Genomic DNA, 25147 nt, shown 5'->3' with positions numbered 1-25147 from the left:
AGATACTTGAGACAAAACAAATACATTTACCTGCAGTTATTAATGATCAGATTCCATAAATGTCATGATTGCTGATCATTAATGTCTCAGACTCGTCAAATGTCGATGTACTAAACTGACGGCAGCCAACAGAGAAATTGGCGGAGCAATCAAGACGAAATGAGAGAAGGGAGGAGACATCAATAGAAGTGAACTTATAAGAGAAACAAATTTATAGGTCGGAGGTACTTGCTGTGTTAATGGCACAAAACACTTTGTAAAGGTAATAATGCATTTCTTAAAGGCATGTAATGCTTCAAGTCGTGGGTTTGCTGCAGAATTTATCAAATTGGCAACCCTCGATTTTAGCTTGCTGAAGATTTGTCTCGGGTATACTGTAAAAGTGGAAATTTTCGCGGTGTTGAAATATTTGCACATTTGGCGCAACCAGAAACTAGCTTGAAAAATAAAAGCACGCTAATATTTTTGCTTGCCATATATGTTCCTGTACTTGGTGTCTTGATTCCGCGGAAATTAAAACATGCGAAACTCTTCTCACCCAGCCAAGCATGAAAAATCCACTTTTACAGTATTCAAGCAGGTGTCTGTGGGAAACGTGTTGCAGCAAGATCAGCTCATCCTCATTGGGTTCATTATTTATTGCTCAGTGTTTGAAAAGGACCAAACAGTAGAACTGTTTTAAATAGTAAAATCAAAAAGTTCAGCAAGTTGCCAATTTTAGGTTCAGACATTAACAATTTAGGATTAAATTACTTATGGTTAGCCTTTCAGAGACGTTCATTGATGTTGAAATTGAACTAGACAATGATGCATGATGAAAATGAGGCCCAATGAAAGAAAAGTTTCATTCTGTCTTATGAAATTCTGGCGGTCAATGACAATGATATTATGACTGAAATAAATACAGTATCAGTCCATGAAAATATTGTGTTATGGATTTGATAAATTTAATTTGTTATTCGAAGAAGACTATCGTTACAATATTGTTACACATGATAGGAATAGAATCTAGCTTCCCTCACTTCAAGTCAATTTAATGAAACTCGGTATTATCATAATGCATGTTCCGCCTGACAATAATTTTCCTGAGAAGTTCTGGGTCATGGGGTCAACAGTCAAAGGTCAAATATCAGATGAAAATTATGCTAAATTTCTGAAATTGCACTATTTTCTCCATACCTTGAAAAACTATTCAGTGCCTAATCTTACTGTTAACCATGTATATTATACATGTATGCATGACTTCACAATGATTCTGTAAGTAAACATTTGGGCCATTAGGTCAAAGGTTAAGTGATAATCTAGCCATCCAAATGAAATCTGGTTCAAGGAATGAATAAATTGCAAAAACATTTGGGGTTGTACCACAAACTTTCAAACACGTTTCATTTTTTTTTCCATTATTTCTGTGTTCAGAATTTTGGAACTTTTTTTATAATATTGTAATCCATCTCTTATATTTTATTTTGCTGTGCTTTCATCTATATTAGACCAAGATTTCACATTAAATGCCAGAAATCATGTTGTGATGGATTGTTTTTAAGGTATTCTGTGACATTGATCAGATAACTAAAGCTCTCTGCCATTAATCCAACCACAACTGATTGCCCACAGAAGCTTTGGCGGAGATGTGTGTGTAGGAGTTTAAAACCCGCAAGTCAAAATACAAAGTCAAAGTAAAGATACACGCCCACACCTCTGCACATCAACGTTTCGTTAGATTAAGGTCTGCACAGATGGGCTATCCTTTGCAAGGCAACTTTTGTTTTAAACTTTTTTTGTAAGCTGTCTGGTTATTCGACAACACACTTGACCAGCAATGTGATCATGTGTTGCCCACGGCAACAAGAGAAGAGACGCTAATTCTTTCTATCGCATCTCTATCCCGCACGCTATACTTCCTTTTGAATGTTTACCTCCAGAAGAAAAAAGGATGTGGGTCCCTCGTTGGTCGGAAGAGATCATTTAGAGCGTAAGAGACGCCTGGCTGAGGGCGCTAATGCACCTAATTGCTGCTACCTTTACACTGCCTTCCCTCAGAGGTAAAGCGTTTGATCAGCAGATATTGTTGATTTCGGGCCCTCCAACTTTTTTCGCGTAACACATAGGGGGTAGCAACTTGCCCCCCCCCCCCCCCCCCCCCCACACTGTACACACATTTTTTTTTAATACCTCAGAAGGGGCACCAGACCTTGTTTTTGTTTTGTTTTTGCTTTTATGTCGATAAGCTGCTGAAGATCTTTTTTTTTTTTTTTTTTACTGGTTAGCTGATGAAACCTTGAAGTGGCATCAGAAAATTGCGCTGAAGGCCTTTTGTGTGTGTGTGTGTGTGTGTGTGTGTGTGTGTGTGTGTGTGTGTGTGTTTTGTGTTTGTTTGGGGGAGGGGCTTTTTAGCTAATGAAACACAGATGTGGCACCAGAAATGTACATTGTAAATTGGGCCCCCACTTTCAAAAACGTGGCACCGGCCCTGATTCTAGTCACCCGGTTTACATGGGTTCATACCTTGTTTGAACATGAATATCATAAATTGCTCAGTTGCGCAAGGTTTGGTACAATGTGTCGCTTTGACATTGAGTGAAGTACCTGTAATTCAAACCAACTGAGAGAAAAAAAAAAGGAAGTCATTTGTCCAAATGTGCACATGAGCCATTATACTACGAGCTGGCTTTTTCTGAGCAGTGCTGGATCATGACATCTTGCATAACAAAAAGTCAAATACAGCCATCGGCCGTTCTCTGCTGCCACCACCACCCACGCATCATTGTATCAGTACATGTACTACCTTGAGCTAGAAGCTCCCACCTTTCTTATAAAGGTCTGCACACATAGAGTCAGTATCCCCAGCCATCCATCAAACTCTGTGGTTACAACACTGTCATATTATCCTTCCATGCCACCTGGTTATCTTGCCCGATATCAAACCACTTTTACGCAGCTGAAATATTTTGTTTTAAGCATGGAGGTTTCTACCTCCATGGTTGAAGTGATCACGTTTGTGAAATGGACTTCTAATCACATTAGGGAAATATACCTTGAACAAAGTCACGTTGCCAACCGCAAACTGCAAGTGGCGTTCCAGACGATACATTGTAGATGTGTTGCAAACTCCATTGTTTGTGCATCAGACACTCAACTCTCTATACAATACCACACATGCAAGAGTACTTTAAAATATCTATACATATATTACAACATCTTAGTGGGACAGAAAAGTTCATACAAGCATCATCACAGGCTAAACTCCACCTACCCAAACATGTCTTAACGTTCAAACCCATTATATAGTCAACCAGATTCTGGCAAAGATCCATTTGATAGAAAACACCTCAGACAGCATCATAGCACAAATTTGAAAAAAAAAAAGAGAGAAAATGTAATGTACAGTACTTTGCGTTGAGATGCACAGAAATATCTCAGTTAGCAGGAAACATTTTTGAGGAAAGTTATGGCAGGTTTGTTCAGCCATCCAAAAGAGGTGCGCTGTTTGTCATTGTGTAATCAAAGTATGTCATTGTATAATTATATTGTGCCCAAAGAATTCCCAATGAATTCGAAAATTTGAAGATATGTTTGCATTCCTCGCTATTTTAAACACTAAAACAGTTCCTAAGTTATGTTTGACACTCATTTTGAATCTTCAAATTTTCAAATTCGTTGGGCATTCACTCTTGTGTGACAAGGCATTGAAACTTTATAATTTTTGTCGAGCCCACCGGAGGTGTGGGGAGACTAAAAGGGATTGCCTGCGGCATCTGTCCGGTCGTCCGTCCGTCCGTCCGTCGTCTGTCCGTAACGCTACAAAAACTTGAATAGCTCTCTACTGAGGATTTCAATTTCAATCAAACTTGGAGGGAAGAGTGGTTATACAAGGTTACACGTTTTATCAAACATGAAGGGCACCTCAAGGTCAAAGGTCACAGGCAGAGGTCAATGAACTTTAAGGCCCAATGTTAAGTTTTTAGGGCGCGTTTCGTTTATGGCTCGTAACTTTTGATGTATCTATCTGTTTGTGACCAAACTTAGATGGTAGATGTCCCTTGGGAAGTTGAAGGTTACCACAAGGTCAAAGGTCACAGACAGGGGTCAACGAACTTTTAGGGCCCAATGTTAAGTTTTTATGGTGCGTTTTAATTATGGCTCATAACTTTCGATCCCTTTGTTTGTGACCAAACTTGCATTGTAGATGTCCCTTGGGGAGGTGAAGGTCATCACAAGGTCAAAGGTCACAGACAGGAGTCAACAAACTTTTAGGGCCCAATGTTAAGTTTTTAGGGCGTGTTTCGATTGTGGCTCATAACTTTTGATCCCTATATCCGTTTGTGACCAAACTTGGACGGTAGATGTCCCTTGGGGAATTAAAGGTCATCACAAGGTCAACGGTCACAGAGAGGGATCAACAATTTTTTAGGGCCCATTAAGTTTTTATGTCGCGTTTCGATTATGGCTCATAACTTTTGATCCCTTTGTCCGTTTGTGACCAAACTTGGATGATAAATGTCCCTTGAGAGTTGAAGGTCACCACAAGGTCAAAGGTCATAGGCGGGTCAATGAACTTCTGGGAGTTAGAAAAATATTAATTTCTTGTACTCAAATGGGCGAGACACAATTTGGCACTTGCCTTGTCTTTTCCCTCTTCCCATAAAATAGAAATGGACTGGTGCCAAATGTCATTTCTTTTACAGTCCAAGGAATCAATATAGATTTCATGGCATTGTTTAGAATCTCTCTGTCTCTGTGTATGAAAAAAAGGGAAAAAAGGGAAAAAATAAGAAAAAAGTACGTAGGTGTCTAATGACGTGTAGCTACAAATTGCCACAAAAGCACAATAACTCATTTTATCTCTAGCATGACTATAAATTATAACCTAGAATATACCAATGCTGTTATTCAGATGGACTATTTTATTGACTAGAATGGATAATTTTCTACAAGTCTGCCATTTGTAATATCAAGAGTTCTTTGATTGGTAGGTATAGCATCAGGCCATCAGCTAACCAGCTGTAATTTTATGGATTTTGCCATGAGTGTTATCTAGATATCAAATGAAAGTCATTTGCATAAGATTCTCGCTGTAAAGGTTCCGACTGCAAACAGTGGCAGCAAACTTCCAAGGTGAGTGAGAAAAATTGCACTCCGGTGTCCCATTTCTTTCAGTCCAAAATTTTGGTGGCTAGAGGCACAGTTGCTTAGCAACTTTTACTGTCATATCACGACTCTTCTTCGGTCGCAATCTTTCATTGTCAGCGTGAATGGCCCCCGATTGCGATCTCTGATTCCCAGAGCATTTCGGTGCTCCGACGTGACACATATTTGGGAACGATTCATGGGGACAAGTTGGTGGGGAAACATACTGTAAACAATCCATGCTTTGACTCCTATCAAAACAGGAACTATTCTCTGAGGCAGAGATAAACCACATGCACCGCAGTTTTCCCCTTTTCTCTTATCAGGAAGAGTGATGCTTTTGTCTCCGAAGCAGGTGTAAATATTTGTTCGGTCTAGATTGCAGGCCCTAATTTATGGGTCTATGCCTCTTTAAAAAGTGTTATAAAAAGTGACCCATCTTAACTCATGGCTCCCTTGGCATTTTCCAAATAAAAAAAAAAAGAAAAGAAGAAATCTGTGCCTATTGTCAGGATGTTGAGAATGCGCAGGGTATGTCTAGAGCATATCCAAGCCAATTACGATATTGGTACCATAAATCTGATGTTCAGATTAGAATACCATCCATCTGCAGGCCAAACTCTTTTGATGAGAATGTTGATACTTTGTAGCAAGAAGAGCATAAAGAACAACCGCTTTTGCTCCCCAACAACTCCAAATCTTTCTTTGTTTTAATGTGACATTTTTATTTTCATTTGCAAGGGAATATAAAAGTCAGAACTAGACAGCCACTTTGTTAACGGTGTGCACTCAACTAACAGATTTGTAAGATTCTTTGTTTAATGCTTCCAAGCCATATTGCCTAGTAAGCTATGTTTGGAGTCGAACACTTCTGGCATCTTGCTCAAGCCCTATAAACAGGAGTAAACCTGGATCCAAGTTAAGTTGTTGTGTTTGAAATCAAGCGTACAGGGTAGTTTTTCAATGTTGTGTAACCCTAAGTAACACTTTTAAAATGTTTCACTAGTATGGCTACAGGTCATTTGAGCTAAAATTTCACATTAGCTGCTGAGATAATTTTCAAGCCCATCTATCATTGCTTTCTCTCATTAATCAGCCATTGTCCGTTGTCTGCATTTGTTGATCAACATGTACAAACTTCTTTTTTTTTTCACATTTTCAACTTCTCTCATGTTCGGATTTTTAAGTAAAGTTTAGAAGGAGTCATTCACCTGCATGGTGTAGAACTTGTACCACAAGTGAAAATCAGTGAGATCAGCATGAAAAGCTAGCTGAAGATTTTTAGCGAGTTACCGCCACAGGATTTTTATCCATTTCTAAAGTTTGTCTGATTTTTTTTTCCGATAAATTCAGATGTTTAGGGATGATTACACTTGTGTTGTGATACCAAATACCATCTTCAAAAAGTGATGATTGGTAGAAAAGTATAATGGTTTGCCAAAGGTGGATATTGCCACTGGCCCTGATGGATGAGGGAACTTCTCCCAAATAGTTCTGCCTACAGAGAGAAATTGAATGAATTATTCATCGTGGAGACAGGTAAATATTGCCGTGTTGTTTTTGGAGTGGTAAGGGTTTCTCAGAAAGTTATGCGGTCAGTTTACTCTTGGAGCCAGCTGTCCAGGAGGACTGGAGAAATCCCTCCTGCCCCTCGGAGACCGGTCATATCACCCTCCTCCATCTCATCATTCTTACTTCCTGGTTAAGAGGAATGTGTGTAAACACCAACTTCCACTATCCCCCCTTATTTGGGCGTTTTGTGTAAACAGTCACGGCAGGCAAATTGGGAGGGCATTAATGAATATCAGCGTATTTCTTAAGTTCGGCCCTTGCAACAGACTCGCGTTGCCGCAAAGGATTTTCACAAGAAACGGTGGTCGACACTTTGCGGCTGAGGGATGATAAATAGCCCTTTCCAGTATCTGACAGAAGGTATGGAAATCGTCATCGGTATCCCCGCTTGGTGTGGTGTAGGGCGGGGCGGGGATGTAGAAGAGAATGATGGTGATGTGCTCCCATCCTATGAAATTGTTTATACTGGATGAAGGAATCTGCCTAGAGTTGTTTTAACTTTGTGGTAATTTCCATTTCTGTGTGGGACTAAGAAAAAAGTTGATATATACACGGCTAGATTGGGATCATGAATCATGTCCTATCTAACCCTTTTGACCCCCGATCAGCCTGCAGTAGTTCCTCTCTTGAAAATCCCAGCACTAGCTATGCCTGCCTTATATGGTTTTTGTTGTTGTTGTTGGGGGGGGGGGGAGAGTTGATGGGGGGAGGGGTAGATGGGATGTGTGAAATTGTGTGTTTCATTTCCTGGATGCTGTGATCCCTGTTCTACCCCCTTTTGAAGTTAATTCCCAGTTTGTAGATAAACCACCACTTTGTCTAAACCCAAGCAAAATAAGGGACCCTTACTACTTTCTTCCAGTGACCAGAGGTTTATGTTCTAAGAAACATTTAAGGTGCACAAAGGGTTAAAGAGTTTACTGGAGGTAATAACTTTCACTGGTGACCCACAAAGGAGAGATGCACTCAGAAAGAGCAATCTTTGTAATACATCCTAACTTTAGCTCCATGATTATGCCGGAAGTTTGACATATAGAACAAAGTGTTGAACCTTGAGTTCAGAAGCTAAACGGGAAATAGGACGTGCCGCATCATTTACAGAAAATGAGGAACTTAAGATTATTGCATACCTCAGAAGATATGAAAATTTCTTTTATATTAAAGCTTAGAATAATCTAAATTCATGTTTACAGAGCCAAATCCAGTCAGATTATGTTCTGAAGTTAATTCCACTATGGGGTTTATGTGTTATCACAAAATCAGTTTGTCCTCAACTGGTTAAAGATGACAAAAAGATTGAAGATTAACTTTAATAGAAGTGCATCATACATGTAGATAGATATTGTGATGCATGCAAGCAGGCAACAGACAATTCATGGTGCCTAAGTGCACAGGTTTTGGAGAGAAAGGAGAGATGATAGAGGGAAGAGGGGAAGGATGATGATGGGAGGAAGAGGAAGTAGTGGAAGTGAGGAGGAGGAGGAGAAGGAGGAGGAGGAGAGATGAGAAGATAGAGGCAGAGAATGATACACCTGTCTACTCAGGATTAATCAAGGAGGAAAAAGATTGATGGAGACTTGTCTCTGACCACAAACAGGGAATCTGTACATCCTACCATCTGTTGGTTGCCCTGAAATTTGCTTTACTGCAGCCATTTTCTATATTTTCATTGCTATAGTGTTGCAAGTCATTGAGCACCATTCCATGCTCAATTTTTGGTTGTAAATTTTATAATTTCTATCCTTTCCTTGAAATAAAGATTGTGGGTGTTGAGGTGAGCATCTATGCTGTGAGCTTTGTAAGCATCTTCAAATCTAAATGGGCTACCTAAGGATTGCAAAGTTGACAGGGGTGCTGAAAATTCTCTTGATTCGAGTGGAGTTGTCATTGCGCTTCCCGGTGAAGTGGTATTTTTTCTTCGTGCTTAGAACGTAGAGGATCTGACAAGGTGACTGACACGGGTACATTAGAAAAGCAAAATTGAACCCTGGTAATCCCCTTGCGTCAAAAAAAAAAAAGAATTAATTATTAACACATAAGATCACCTAATATAGCCCACCTCTCCATCCACTTTAGATCCACTTGAGTGCAGCTGTATAGCTACCGGTCTGCTACACCCACACGCTGTCCGTAAAGAGCTTAAAATCCAGAGAACAGCATTACCATTTCATGCGCGTTGAGGCTTTCCTGGATGAAATTGTTCAGAAGAACTCTGTCAGATTTTGAATTCTGGCATGACGTCCTCGGCGGAGAAGAAGTAGGGGGAAAAAAAGACTGAAATATTATGATTTTATGGGTCTTAGCTTCTCAGAGTTGACTTGGCTGCATAGTACAGTACTTCCACTGGGAGGCATAATGCGCCATGGGGACCACTCTCGAAGGTGAAAACTTTTGCATGATTTATTTCACTGCCAATTTCAGTGAATTTAACGATTTCACAGATGAGAGAGTATGTCTGGATAAATACATATTTCAGCATTTAAAAAAAGAAGTTGTATTATATTCAAGGGTCCTCGGTTTTTTGTTAGTTCAGGCAGAGAGCAAAATACATGGAAATTTCCACACCACGTAATTTCCATGATTACAGTTGATGCAAGCAAGCAGTGATTTTATTGTAAAATACCCAATGCATACACAATGGCTTGCTGATATAGGAAAGGAAACCATAAGTTTGATTTATCAAACTTAAAGGGGAAATCCAGTCCAAATATAAGTTAGTCTGATAAGAAAGAGTAAAATATCACGAGTTCAAGGGTAAAATTTTGATCAAAATCGAGGGAAAAATAAGAAAGTTATGACATTTTGAAGTTTCACTAATTTTTGAGGAAACAGTTCTCAAACGGTCAATATGAATATTATGCAATAGCAAAGTGAGCATGTCATCCCCTCACAATTTGCCATGATATAGTTTGTACATAAGATTTTGAAATTTCCAGTTTTTCATTCAAATGCAATTATGCCTGAGTCTCAAATCCTGATATATTTAACTGATCACTATCCTGAAGTTATTCAACCAGGAATATCATGTTTCAGACTTCAATGACAAAACACTGAATTTTCGTCATTTTTGTAAATGATCAATGGAAAATTGTGAGGTTATGACATGGTCAGCTCACTCACTTGCACTATAATCATATTCATATCCACTGTACAAGAACTGTTTTGCAGAAATTAGCATAACTTCTTTATTTTTAATCCGATTTCTGTCAAATGTTTACTGTTGAACTCGAAAGATTTTATTCTTTTTTATCAGACTAACTTATTTTTGGACTTGATTTCCCCTTTGAAGCCTTGTAAGGCTTTACTGGTACATGTACTTGAGTGTCGTAAACGCTGAGCATTTGGTCCACCACAATGTTCTGCTTTGAGTGAAAGAGAATAAATAACATCATATTCATTGCCATTATAAAATAGTTTTCTGTAGTATACCAGTATTAAAGCTATATTTCTCTCCCTTGTTGCTTCAATTTCCATGTTTTCTTGATATGAAAGTCAATTCTTTAAATTGTTTCATGTACGGTAGGGGTTTTTTTTTCCATAGCATAGATAGTGTTGATATGTGGGATTTGGCTAATGAAAATCATGGCACATTCCTTTCAGTGTAACTCTAGGTCCATTAACACTGGTAGTGAAGAATCCCAAAATTAGAATGGAAGGGACAGTACCTGTTCCTAGCATCTGTTTCAAGACGCACCCAAAATATCAACCTAAAAACAAAAGAATCACAGAATGTTGACATGAAGTTTGCTGTGATATCATCCATTGACAATACCAAAAAAAACAAAACACAAAAACAAAAACAAAAACAAACAAACAAACAAACAAACAAACAAACAAACAAACAAACAAACCAAGAAACAATGTAATAATCTTAATACATGACTTGAATTACACTTGATGCTTAGCCAGGCACACAGCACAAGCAGATAGCTAGCTGTGCTATTCTTCTGCCGTAGTTAGACTCGCTAGCAGTGGACTGTTGAGCCAGTTGCACTTGGACTTTGCTGTCGCAAAAACTCCACCTTTTTCTAATTCTGAGCTTTATGTGACTCGTCATGTTGCGTTTCTCCTCAGTGGGCCTTTTCTGGTGATATTCTTGGTGCCTCGCAGCTTTCACTAAAAATGTCACCATTTTCTTTATAAGATTTTCACTGTCATTGTGAGTGGCCATACTATAAGTGAGACAACTCCAGAATGTTTCACTCGCACTGAAAAGGATGGTACAGTATTGGTGGAGATGAGAATTGGGCTTTTAACTTTTTGCGAGATATCAAGAAAACACTTATGATATGGTACGGAGCATACCATTTTAAGAGGAATTCAAAGTTTATTTGATAAAAATCAGGTTTGGAATGACTAAAACATCCAAAAACAAAGTAAAACAAAGCAAACATCCAAAAACAGACTAAAACAAAGCGATCATAATAAAGTGTGGGTCCCACACTTTATTGGAATCGCTCTTTTTTGGATATCTCAGCCGTTTCAAAACCAATTTTTATCGAATAACGTTAAATTCCTCATAGAGTTACATGCTCTTTCATATTTCATAAGAGGCTTCTCATTATCTCACCAAAAAATGTTAGAACGTGAAATTAGGTCTCAACCAAAACTGTACGATCCCTTTAAAAGTTCTGGCGAATGAAGTGCTTTTCTGTGGTTTGTTTTGAAACTTGGAAAGAGGCCATTTTAGTGCATGCATTTTGGCGGGTTTTTTTTTTTTCTTTCTTACTTTCTGTCATCACCATCGATGATCAATCTTAATCTGGTCGTACTACCGGGCAAGTCATCCGCTTCCCACTATCCATTTCCAGTTGTTTATGCAGGAGTAGCCTTAGATCAAGAACCTGTGGGGTATTGTTTGTTTTTTCAATTAATGAAGTATAGGTGTCCCTACCCCCGTCCTTTATGTTTTCTTTCGTTCCCAGTGCGAAGGACCGACATGAGTGCAGGTGTTGATAAATGTGTTTGTATAGGGGAGTTGAGGGAGTTAAGGCTGATGTATGACTCCTGCCACAGGTGGTAAAGGCAAATGGTGTTTGACCGATGCCAAACCAGTCTAGCTGCTGCCAAACCAGCCTTGCCTGCTTCCCCACAACTGTCCCATCTACAGTGATAGGATGCAGCAGAAGTTTCCAATAAAATTTCAGTGATTTTCTTTTTCTTGGTAAATCCTCAGCTTTAATATGTGCATCCACAAGTGCAAATGTATGTCGTGTACTTTCATCCATGCATGGCTCATAATGTCGTATTCTTAGAAATGTCAACACAGAAAAAAAGAAATGTCTGCTGCAATATTTTAAAAAAAAAAATGAATAGATAGAATTGTGTCAGGTAGCAAAGAAACAATAAGCTTGGTAAATAAGCTTTAGATACTATTAATGTATTACACTGTGTACTTGTCTCTGTTGATGTGATTAATGATAATTCCATGCATCTGTCAATTTTCATCCAACAATGTGTTTGGCAAAGATGCATATTGCCAAGAATAAAGTTCATTGTTCAAGCTGAAACTTGGAGAGTCATCAACTAGATTTGTTTACTTTGCTTGCAGCCACACATAAAATTTTCTGGAATTAGATGTTTGTTGGTTCCAAAAAAAAAAGAGAAATATCTTCAAAAGCTACATTACAGTTCTACATGTAGCAAACTTCAAATTGTGCTTGATTCTCTGTTCGTCTGAGGAGTGGTGCCTTGCAAGAACAATGTGTTTGATGTTGGCCAGCAAACCTTGGAAGGGAATTGATCATCACACACCTCGGAGAAAAATCTGTGTGATTGATCCACTGACTAAGTTACAACTGATTTCTAGTGCTTGTGATGAGCATGGGCCCGTATCCTCTATCCCAAAGTTTTGGCTAACATGAGGGTACAGCATCATATGACTTCCACAGCATTGGTCTCCAGTTTTCTATCTTACCGTTAATGTCGTTTCACTTTGTTTTTTACTGTTTCTGTGTGTGTGTTTTGTTGTTGTCTGTATTTGCATTTGTATTCTGTGCTTGTATTTGCATTTAAGCTTGTATACAGTTGTCTCCGCATAATTGGGTACCGCTTAATCAAGTACTCGGCTTAAAGGGACTGTACAGTACTGGTTGAGGTAGGGATTCATGTTTTGAACATTCCTCAGTGAGATAATGAAAAGCTTCTTATGAAATATGAAAGAGCATGTAATTTTAAGAAGGATTCAACGATTATTTGATGATAATTGGTTTTCAAATGGCTGAGATATCCCAAAAAGTGCAAATAATAAAAGGCGACATGCCACAACTTTATTAGGATCTCTTTTTTTCACCTTGTTTTGGGATATCTCAGCCATTTCAAAATCAATTTTCATCGAATGAACTTTTGATACCCCTTAGAAATGCATTCCCCCTTACATCTCATAGAGTGGTTTCTGAATATCTTGCAAAATGTTAAAAGCTAAATCTACACCTCGACCAGAACTGTACACACCCTTTAACTGAACAAACAGTTCCAGTGCGTGTCATATTTAAGCATTTCGGTTTTAACGGGTAGAAATTTTCCAGACAAGCCTCATCTATTCACATTATTTCGCACAGAAAGTATTCAAATCAATGTGTGTAAATGTAAATTCTGAAGAAATTTTGAGATTCTTAGAGGGGATAGAGCACTATGGTTTACGTTAAAACATGTTCAGTGTGCATCAGAGCAATCACTTTGTCGTATCACTACAAGTAGACACATTTATACATGCCCTGTAAAAACCTTTACGTGAGCATCACATACTACTGTGTACGCCGTTATTTTTGCGAGGGTTTAATTTTCGCGAATTTCGCGAATTGCAGTTGGATCGCGAATTTAACAACACGCGAAATTGTCTCCTTGCGTTTTGTTGATAGAGCATTAACGTAAGCGTCGGCGTCAATTCGCGAAAACAACACCTCGCGAAAATGTCTATGACCTCGTCGTTCGTGAAAATATCTGTACGCGAAAATAACGGCGTATACAGGTACTCTTACCAAACCTGCATGTACATACACAGTGAGCACACCAACCACTATACGTGTCTAGCCAGGTCTCGATGTGAACGAAGAATGAGCTAGTCCCTCTGAGACTCTAGCCATTGTTCGGAATGTTTGCGAAAAGTGAACCTACGATCGCCATTATTGGTGACTATGGCTGTATGCAAAGCTTACAAAGTCAAAGTACATTTACAATGTCATTTGATATGACCTGTCCGACATACAGATTTTATACTTTCATGAATGGCAAATCTGCACTCATGCAAGCAGTGCCTCGGCATGGATTATGGCAAACCGATTTTCAAAGTATCGGTATCCTTTGTAGTTGGTCATACACAAGGTTCAGTAAGACTCGATAATTCTGTTGGTTTGTGTGTTGTTTCCCTTGAAACCATTTTGAGAGATATTGGGGTTTCTCCGAAGGCTTCTATGCGACTTTGAATGAGCTGTGAGCTGTGAGCTGTAGGGACATACTGTGCATGCTGAAATATGGTGCAGATAGGTGCATAGTGTGTGGTAGCTGTGATGTCAAAGAAACATGCTCAATGGCTTATCAAGTACTCCGCTTAATCGGGTAGGAAATGCTCTGCCCGACACTACCCGATTAAGCGGAGAGTACTAATCTGTGTGTGTGTATGTGTGTGTGTGTGTGTGTGTGTGTGTGTGTGTGTCAGCATATGTGTGTGTGTGGACACCTTTATGAGTTTGTATTTTTTGTGTGTGTGTGCCTGTTTGTGTCTGTGGGATACATGCTGTACTACAATTTTCATCTCTGTATGTCCAAACTTGATTTATGAAGTATCAGGACTGAACAAGAAATTTACTAATTGGGCTTTGGTGGTGAGGTAATATTGTCAAGAGTTCAAGAGAAGTGACCATGTGAGAGAATTCAACAGTGGAGAATTGACAGAGGGAAGTCAACTTAGTCAAGTGATCTTAATGATTAGGCAGTTTCTTCTCAAATTCAAGGTAGATACAATGTACCTTGAAGATTTGTTGATGGATCAAGATTGAAGGTCAAAGTCTGTGATAGGAAACACTATTTGTCATGGCGTAGAAATGAATGTTTAGATGAGACTCGCAATCGTGAATTATGACAGGGTAGTTTTGCAATGTCCTTCTTGAAGAAATTTGATGCACATGAGTGCCAAAAAAAGTCCACTTTTACAGTAAACGTGTACAGTATGTGCTTCTTCAGCAGAATGCAAAATTTTGGCATGATTTCCACACCTAGGAATATTCTGTGTCTACAGAAGTCCCTGACCACCCTTTGTCTCTTCTACTGTGTTCTGGTCTGCAGCATCCGTCAGCTGCCCCAGAAGTTCCTAGACCTGCAAGCACAGTCCCGTAAGTGCCGTCTGGCAGGGATCAAGGCACCGGCCAGGCTGCCCTTGGACACCCCACTCCAGCCAGGCACGGCATGGCCTGCAGCTGCCATCACACGCACAGTGGAGCTGGTTACCAATCAGATCCTGGTGGCCTGTGTGGAGGTAAGATGGATGTTAAAGAATTGTAAAAACATGGCAACCATTTCCTTTAATGCAGAAGATATATCAGCGTTAGCTGTTTAAATAGTAGTTTATAGTAGCCATTTATAAGTATATCAACAAGCAAGATAATGATGGCCGCTATATATTTTTGTTGACATCCATCGTAGATTCGTACATCTTAGATTCTCAAAACTCAATACATGACATGCTGGGGTCAGGGTTTCTTATACAACAGGTGAACAACCCACGTTACATCATGGGTGAAAAAAAAAAGAGAAAGAAAAAAGATTGTTACCGTTGGCTGCCAGAGTTCCGTGATAGTGATCTGTGTAGTGCTCAGAAAGTGAAAGCCTTCTCTCTGCATATGAAGGAAGAGCCACCTATTTTTGGACAATGCACATTTAAGAATAGAATCCGTTGAGAAGTTCAGAGTGAATTCAGCACAGTGAGATTTGACTAGCTTGCGTGGAAATTATATCCCCAGTGGAGGACTTTTTATATAGATATTCCAAGCATTGGGACATATGTGCTGAAGTGCTTTCTGGGCCCTTTCGCGTAAAAACACGCAATCAAAAATTAATCAGAAAAGCAAACATAGGTCAGGTATCGGCCAATAAGAATCAAGTATTCACAGACTTAACCCTAACTAGGCCGGGGGGGGGGGGGGGGGGGGGGGGGGGCCTCCGAGGCCCTCCCCCACCCCCCCGACGTTTCGCGCGATGTATCGTTATCGCGAGAAGCTAATTACCGCGACGTTTCATGACTTTTTTCTTTTGAGTCTCCCGCATCTTTTGACACCAAATTTTCGATGCCTGGGTGCGCGGTTCCGAAGTTGCGCATAAATATGCACGTGCATGTCAGACCAAAAATTGCTCAAAAACGTGAATTTGTGTACAATTTCAATGCAAACTGTGTTTACAGGCATATTTCATAATAGCATGATTATTTTGGGGGTTTATTGATTAAAATCAATTAATGACACATTTTCTTGTCCGGAACAATGTCACGGACAAATTTCATCGAAAAAACAATGAAAAACATAAAATCGAAAAAATAAAGAAATACATGTATATACGAAATTCAAAAAACAATGAAATACTTAGGAAATTTTTTCTGATTGTGCAATTCTTTTCTCTTACATTTGCTAAGGACACTAAAAAGTATATTTACACCAAAAATGTGCCTGTTTTGAGCTTTTTTTAATGATTTATACCAAATTGTCTGATTTCATGCATCATTATCCATAAATTAGTATAATTTAGTGTAAATGAGAATTTTTGAAAAAATTAACTTCATGGTACTTTAGATTACATCATAGGCAATGCGTGTGCCAATTTACGTCGCGATCGCGCTGTCGATGGCCGAGATCCGGGGGGGGGGGGGGGGGGGGGGGGCCTGGGAGGCCCCCCCGGCTCTATCATCTACCTAAATAGCCCGGCCTAGTTAGGGTTAAAGGGGAAGGCTAGTAACTGATCAGTGGGAATCAGTGGAAATGCTGGGAGATGATTGTTCCAATCCTTATGGGATTCATTCAAGAGTTCATTGTATATCTATTGTTGTGTGAAAATGATTTGCTTCAGAACGGTCTCATATTCAAGTAATGTGCAGATTAATGCTCCGTCACTGACCAGGGACGCTAACCTGGAAGCACTAAACTGCACATTACTTGAATATGAGACCATTCTGAAACAAATCATTTTCACACAACAATAGATATTCAATGAACTCTTGAATGAATCCCATAAGGATTGGAACAATCATCTCCCAGCATTTCCACTGATTCCCACTGATCAGTTACTAGCCTTCCCCTTTAAGTTTGGTTTTTCAACTTATGTTTCGTCTCGACTTTCATGCAACAGGGTCATGGTCACAGGAGCATTTCAAAGATGCACCCATCAATCCAAATGCCATCGCTTATAATAGTAATAATAATAATTGCGTGTATATGGGACTTTATACTGGTGTTTCTAAGTGCACTGGTGCTATTCATTTTTTTTTTTAAACCTAAACAACACTAGCATTAGGACAATGCAAAACCAAAATTGCAGTCCCAAAAGAAGAAGAAGAAAAAAAAACAAACAATACATGTGATTCAGTGAGACAATAATTAAAAACTGACTGTGTGCGCCTCCATAAAAAAAATAACTGATTAAACAGATGAGTTTTGAGAAGGATTTTAAATGATTCATTAGATGAGACATTCTAAATATGAAGAGGAAGTTTATTCCATTTTATTTATTTCTGAGGAGTCGCGAGAGAATCAAATGTGTTTAGGAGACCTCTCCAAGTATCCAGCTGGTCTTGGAGATGTCACTATGATGTCTCCATGAGATCTCCTTAGTTGTGGCCAAGTAGTGGAAACTATTTTAGTCTGCAACATCTCTGAGACGTATTCTCGACCTTGCGGAGACTTGTAGCGACCTACCAGTGACAATATGGAGACATCTCCATGACTGAGAAGACGTTTCGCAGACATTGTGGTGATGTTCCTGCAACTTCCTGGCAAAGGAGTTGTCATCTTGTTTGGAGACATATCGGTCGTTGCCCTGGAGTCGCCTTCTCGGTGAGAGCGCAAGCCGTTTCTCACTCCGTAGAATCGCACAATTTGAGGCAGTCACTGAGATGTCTCCTCCAATGAGATAAGCTCTTAAAGGGTGCATTCAAAAGTTCTCCTAAAGCAATTTTTACCGTACTGTACCTACACCAGTGGAGCCCTTGAATGCTCCTAAAGCGTACCCTTCCATACTGTACCAAGCCGAAAATGGACGATTTTCCAATGTGCTCCAAAAGGGTACCAAAAGCATGCCAAAAGTTCGCATGTGAAGAATGTGCGTAACATGCCCATATGTCATAATGCAAAGACTTCACTTTCTTTGTTCGGGACATATTGAAGTACTTAAGTTCAAGCGTGCCAGCTGAATGACCCTCTTGCTACAAAATGAATTACCCCCTCTAGAAACAATTCAAGAGGTACGCTTTCTCAACAGAGCGCTGGAACGCTCCAAATCTGGCACAGTTCAGTACAATACGCTTTAGTTCCGTTTGCTTTGGTTTGCTTAAGAGTGCTCCAAGGCACTCAAAGTAGCCTCAGGAAATGATCACATGCTTGGTGAGATTTCTCAGAAGTGTAAGGAGTGTTAGTGGGTTCTTGTAATGCCATTTGGCATTCTTGCCTAGAACTATTGTTCACCCAAGGTTACCTGGAGGGGAAATAAAAGCTTTTGATAAAAATCATGCTCAGGAAACCACATCACCTGCTTGGAACTGTCTCACTGAGACCTTGTCGATAACATCGGAAACTCTGCAATTTACGTAGATGGGAAAGTCCCCACATACATTCCAAGAATACTAGCAGGCATCACTCACACTCAATGTTGTTTATCACACACTTTTTGTAACTTTTTTTAGCTGATGGATTTGTGGAAAAAAGACTATCCCAAAGAATGGACAACGGGGATTAGGTGCCTTGCCTTGGGGCACTGCTTGTGCTGCTGCCTTGGGACTCGAACTGGGGACCCAAATAGTGAGAGTTTGTGGTCATTTAGAAGTGAAAAATGAGTGTGTCGCTGACCTGTGTGTCATCTTCATATTGTGCTTTCTTCAGTGACAGTACATTTTTGTCAGCACTTGATAAGACCAGTCAATTCAAATCAAATTCGATTTATTTTGATAGATTGTTTTCTCCTGGTACAAGTGAACTCCACATTATCAAAGAACTTTATTATTTGATTGACTTTCATTGTTTTAAAAGGGACAGTAGCCATTAGTATTTTGCTTTAGATATCAGTTGGTTTACCAAACAGGCTATGATTAAACATCACAAACTGTAAAAATCAATGTTATCCAAGGTAGATGTGAATGTACAGAATATGTCCTCACATTTAACACAAGCATGTAATGTCATTGATAGAAATGTCAGCAGGAGTTATTCACACTCAATATTGTTTGTCACACACTTTTTGTAACTCTTTGTGGCCAATGGATTTGAGGAAAAAAAGACCACCCCCAAAAATGGGCAATGAGGATTAGGAGGATTAAGATTAGATTAGGTGCCTTGCCTTTAGGGCACTGCTTGTGCTGATGCCTTGTGATTTGAACTGAGGACCCAAATAGTGAGAGTGTTTGGTCATTTAGATGTGAAAAATGAGTGTGTTATAGACCTGTGTGTTCTTCTTATTGTGCTTTCTTCAGTGACTGTACGTTTTTGTCAGCACTTGATAAAACCAGTCAATTCAAATCAAATTCGATTCATTTTGATTGTTTTCTCCTGGTACAAGTGAACTCCACATTATCAAAGAACTTTTTCATTCGATTGGCTTTCATTGTTTTAAAAGGGACAGTAGCCATTAGTGTTTGCTTTAGATATCAGCTGGTTTACCCAACAGGCTATGATCAAACATCACAAACTGTAAACATCACAAACTGTAAACATCACAAACTGTAAACATCACAAACTGTAAACATCACAAACTGTAAAAATCAGTGTTATCCAAGGTAGATGTGAATGTACAGAACAATTACGTTCTCACTTTTAACACAAGCATGTAATGTCATTGATAGAAATGTCAGCAGAAGTCATTTACACTCATTATTGTTTGTCACACACTTTTTGTAACTCTTTGTGGCCAATGGATTTGAGGAAAAAAGACCACCCCAAAAAATGGGCAATGAGGATTAGGAGGATTAAGATGAGATTAGGTGCCTTGCCTTTAGGGCACTGCTTGTGCTGATGCCTTGTGATTTGAACTGAGGACCAAAATAGTGAGAGTGTGTGGTTTTCTAGATATGAAAAGTAAATGTGTTACAGACCTGTGTGTCATTTTCATAACCTATGCTTTCTTCAGTGACAGTACATTTTTGTCAGCAGTTGATAAAACCAGTCCATTCAAATCAAATTCAAATTTATTTTGATTGTTTTCTCCTGGTTACAAATGAACTTCACGTAATCAAAGTTATTATTTGATTGGCTTTCATTGTCTTTAACATCACAGGGATAGCCATTTATGTAAATGTTGCTTTTGAGATCAGCTGGTTTACCAGATAGGCTTTGATTTACAGCCGTAACATCACAAACTGTAAAAATTACTGTTATCTAAGCTAGATGTGAACACATGGAATCTGTTCCTATGCTTTAACACAAGCATTTAATGTCATTGATAGAAATTTCACTAGCTTTTAGTTTCATCTTTGGATTTAGAATCTGAAAATTAATGTGCTATGAAATTTCAGTACAATTGTATTAAACACAGTGGATGTTGAGAGTGACATAATGTGTGAATTTATTTATCTATTTATTTTACCAAACAAACATCGTCAACATTGTCAAAACAGTAAATAAAAAGTACAGTTTTGGCAAAAAAAGAACCGGCAATAGCGTGCAGGCTAGTCGAGGCCAGTCCTTTCTATGATATAGTTTAATATACACTGTGCAAGACAACAGGTTCAATTTTAGATGCACGGAATGCAAATGAGTTATACTGCATCAAGAAGTTTTGATGGATGGTTTCCTCAGCAACACATGCATGTGGTCTGACATTAAAATCCAATTTGAATAAATGGCATCGTGGCTTGGACAGAGTGAATTATGATCGGAAGTTACAGCCCAAGAGCATCATTTATCACAACAAAAGGACATTTTCTCATAATTGTAGTATTCAAAGCATAATTTAATGATATCGTAGTTGCATTGAGTGAATTATTTAAGAGCTTCACGAAACGGGTTTCAAATTACGACTTGAATGTGTCAGTAAATGAGGTCAGTCACACATATTGAGATGATATTTCAAAGGGTATTTTGTCCCTTTCATTTCCAGGTTGTTTGTTTTTGTTGTTGTTGTTTTTTGCAGCAAATGTTATGTATCTGGCTGCCATTTTTTGCTTGCCATGAGCTTCATAATTCCAGAGCTACAATGTAGATTATAGTTCTGGTTTGATATCTTGCGGCCTGGGCTGTGATATATAAACATTTCAATAGTCTTCTGCCTACGTGACTGTGGTTGCCACGGTGATGACTGTCAAGTCCCATGATGCAAGAGGAGATCAAAACAATCACGCTGCCCCACTCTGTGGTGCATTGTTTGACGTTGGCCATGTTTTCTGGCTTGTTTTTTTTTTTCTCCCTTTGTTTAAAAGTTGCTCTTTGTCTGTGTGGGTTGGTTTGTTTAAGCTACAATAATTGACAAAGTCGTGCCTCCCAGAAATGGACAACAATTTTTTTTTTTTTGGCTTTTTGTATCTTTTTTTTTTTGGGTGGGGGGGGGGGGGGAGAGGAGTCACAAGACAATGACAAGAAATAGGACAAGCCTAAGACCAGAATTCGGCCAGTGTACCACTTTCAAGAAGCCGAGGATGTTCTGTTTGTTACACGATTCCCACGCGGCTTGATATCAACTCACCTCTGTCGTCATCAGATAATACGCAAGTCAAAAGGCTACTGTTTCTCCAAGTATTCTAACTGCCAGGAGAAAATAATAATCAACTATTAAAGGAAGTCCTCCGGGCTATAATTGTCTGTGATGCAAAACTTTTCCTCGAGATATGAGCCTCTGACAGTTTGTGGTCAGTGTCGAGAGAAAGAACTGATGTCATCAGCCTCAAGATATTTCTTTGTCTGCCTTCTCTCTTTCTCTTCTGATCTCTTCTCTCTCTCTCTCTCTCTCTCTCTCTCTCTCTCTCTCACACGCACACACACAAACACACACATAGGCCCGAATTCACGAAGGTGGTACAAATGAAACCATGGTTTAAACCATGGACAAAAACCATGGAGCGCCACGAAATTGGTCATTTCGTCATCAAAATGACCGTTTCGTTAACGAAATTATTATTTCGTGGACAAAATGTTCATTTAGTTACAAAATGTTCATTTCGTTACAAAATAAACGAAATGACTGATTTCGTAACAAGATATTCCATGCGACACTTGGGCGCTCCATGTTTTTTGTACGTGGTTTAAACCATGGTTTCATTTGTACCACCTTCATGAATTCAGGCCATAAAGTCGAAGTTGTCTATAGCAGCCACCCAAGGGAGATGACAAAGAGTGGGCATTGTAGAGAGGTGGCCACTATTGACAGGTCCTCTGACATTCCATGTGTTGTCACTCACGTACATTTACAATGTGTATGTTATAAGTATGCACATGTTTCATGCATTGGTCAATGCCGTTGTTGATTGCATTAGTGCACCCTATGACTGCAGCAAGCGAGCTTTGCATGATTGCGTCGTCATGCCTAAAGATGACGAAAAATCTGATTAAAAGGATGATCAAACCGGGATATGTTGTTTCGAAACAGAATTTTGCACTCCCAGAAGATTCTGCGCACCAAGCTCTTGAAGATGCTGTACTTGATGTCATCCAGTCCTTCCATGAAAGTATGAGGATGGCCCATTTTGCAGGAGCATGACCAGCACACATCTGAACTCAATTCTACCCTCATTGTACTGTTTGGTATTCTTGACTGGAATGGCTGCAGAGCAGAAAACATGCTGAATTATTGACTGGGCTGCAGTGTACATAATTCTTCAGTTTTTGTATCAATGCACTTAGAAATGCGCCTACTAACCATCACATACTTTACTGCGTTTTTATTTATGTAAATTTCACGAGTCACAGAGACTCCAACTCTCCCGTTTTCGAAGGGAGATCTCCCGCCGAAAACCTATTTTTCAAAATCTCCCATTCTCCCGCTTGAGATTCAATTTCTCCCGCCCTGGCTCTGTGTCTCGAGTTGGAAAGGAATTTTTACTTATTGCTATTGTATGTGGCCTTTTTTACGATCAGTGGTGTAACTTTTGTACTCGGAGGGTCAAAATTTCAAACAAAATATTTTTTCATTATTCTGTTTGATTCCTGTTTGAAAGTATTCAAATTTTTGAAAAAATAACATTTCAGACCTTAAAGCTGAAGGGTGATTGGTGTAAGTTAAGGAAAACCCTGGCACCTGAAGTAAATTTAAGCAAAATTTTGCTTTCATGAATTGCACCATATTGACAAAATTCTGTAGTCAAACTTCACCATGCAAAGTTTATATGGTTAACAACAATATATAGTTTGTGAATCAAAACTATTTGGGGGTTGAATATAAAGTGAATAAAAAAAAATACATGAGATTTATAAATTTTTGCTAAAAAATACCAATTGACATGTAATTTTTAAGATTTTAACTATTTATTGGAGGGCAGGCCAGGTCAAACTCTTACTATAACAAGTCTTTAAGAAGGGCTACCTTCCTATGTAGGTTAAATGAAATTCCAATCATTTCTTTAAAACTTGGATTTTTCACACATGGATGTTTCGGAGGTGACAGTTAACATATCAGAATGTTTCGGAGGTGACATTAATATTAACACTCACTTATTTTGAGAATAAGTGACAATAACACAAAAACTTCTTCTTTTTATCATGATGTTTTTAATAATTATAACTCGAGAACAAAAAATTAACTCCTGTTTCAAGCAGATAAACCACACAGAACAAGTGTTTTTTTACACTTCATTAATTAGCATGGGTACCGGTAGTTTGCCTTCCATTTGGACGAAGGATGTAAGCTAAATATTGTAATCTGAAGAAACATGGCATTCCATTTTCTACCTTAACTTGAGATGAGGGTGTGAGATCATTTTAGTAATGTTTCTTTGCTCTCTGAACATTTTATTCCACAACACCATGGAAGAATCACTTCGTTTCGGAGGTGACATTCAATGTTAACATTGTGTTGAAATATTAATTTACAGTAAGAATATGATGGACATAAGCTAGATATTGTAACCTGAAGAAACATGGCATTCCATTTTCTACCTTAAATTGAAATGAGGGTGTAAGATCATTTCAGTAATGTTTCTTTACTCTCAGAATATTTTATTCCACAACACCAGGGAAGAATAACTTTGTTTCGGAGGTGACTTTCAATGTTAACATTGTGTTCATGTATTCATATAGTATGTCCCCCCAAAAAAATTTACAATTAGACTTTTGCATTGATAGCACCCAATATGATTAAATCAACTAAATTCTACTTTGGGGTCTTAAATTATAACATCTTAGCTCTATTTTGCAGAAAGCCCCAGTCAATTTGGTTAAGTGATCTCAAAGAAATGTGGATTGTTATAATAAAATGTTGGAAGTGGTGCGCCCTCAGTGGCGGGGCGCGGCTCACGATATTGTTTGGCATAAATGTACACACTGAAGAATCACGATTATACAGCTGCACACCATATTCAATGATACTCGGTATTATGATGATAAGTATTTTTTTTGTGTGTCTTTGTCGATTCTTATAGAATATTATATGCTCAAACCATATATATATTTCTTAAATTGCATTCAATGATAATTCTTGCCCATTTTTGTCCCACCCTTTTTATGGTTGTTTTTGGTATGTCGTGGTTCCTTCCTTTTGGATGTGCTTTTTTTTTTCTTCTTCTTCTTCTTCTTCTTGCCCCTATTTATTGCAAATCCAGTTCTTTTTTATGCGACTCATGATTTATGTAACAGTGTATAACGACATACAGTTTTAATATTGTATATTTGCTCAGGGGATCAGCCTCGAAAGGCCAATGGCCTACTGCTGATCTCCTCCACCATTTACTTTAATTGTTATGTCAATCTGGAACACTCACTTTTTAACTTTTAACTGTGATTATGTATTTATCCAAAATAATTTTTGGTTTGTATATGTATGTGTTAGAACTGATTGATTGTGTATTTATATGTTTTCACCTGAACTGTGGAAATAAACTGAATTGAATTGAAAAATACATCAGAAGCAAGTTGAAGAAATGTGCACTTTTTTCAAAAAGTGAAATTTTGTGAAATTCACTTATATTTTCCTTATATCGTTGTATGCATGTGACATCATACACTGTCGTAGTCTTCTCATCCAGCAGTGATTGCGCAGATACTTAAAAAACCCATAACTTTTGAATGGATTGTCCAATTTCCCCCAAACTTTCAATGATATGTTTTACTGTTGA

At 38.6% G+C, this 25147-nt stretch overlaps 1 protein-coding gene across 1 annotated transcript in view; it reads left to right on the top strand.

Moving 5' to 3' along the window:
• Window positions 1-25147, top strand: part of LOC139731111 (RING finger protein 17-like) — a gene marked incomplete at its 3' end in the record, with an annotated part of 147578 nt that overhangs the window by 108475 nt on the left and 13956 nt on the right. The window contains 1 exon segment of the mRNA XM_071641995.1: window positions 14983-15172. Coding sequence (XP_071498096.1) covers window positions 14983-15172 — 190 coding nt within the window.

Source organism: Diadema antillarum, unplaced genomic scaffold, assembly GCF_040938485.1.
Source record: "Diadema antillarum isolate AM-2024a unplaced genomic scaffold, OU_Dant_1.0 scf00000022, whole genome shotgun sequence".
Classification (NCBI taxonomy): Eukaryota; Metazoa; Echinodermata; class Echinoidea; order Diadematoida; family Diadematidae; genus Diadema; species Diadema antillarum.
Note: the sequence above shows the minus strand (reverse complement) of the source record. Positions and strands in the feature narration are given on the sequence as shown.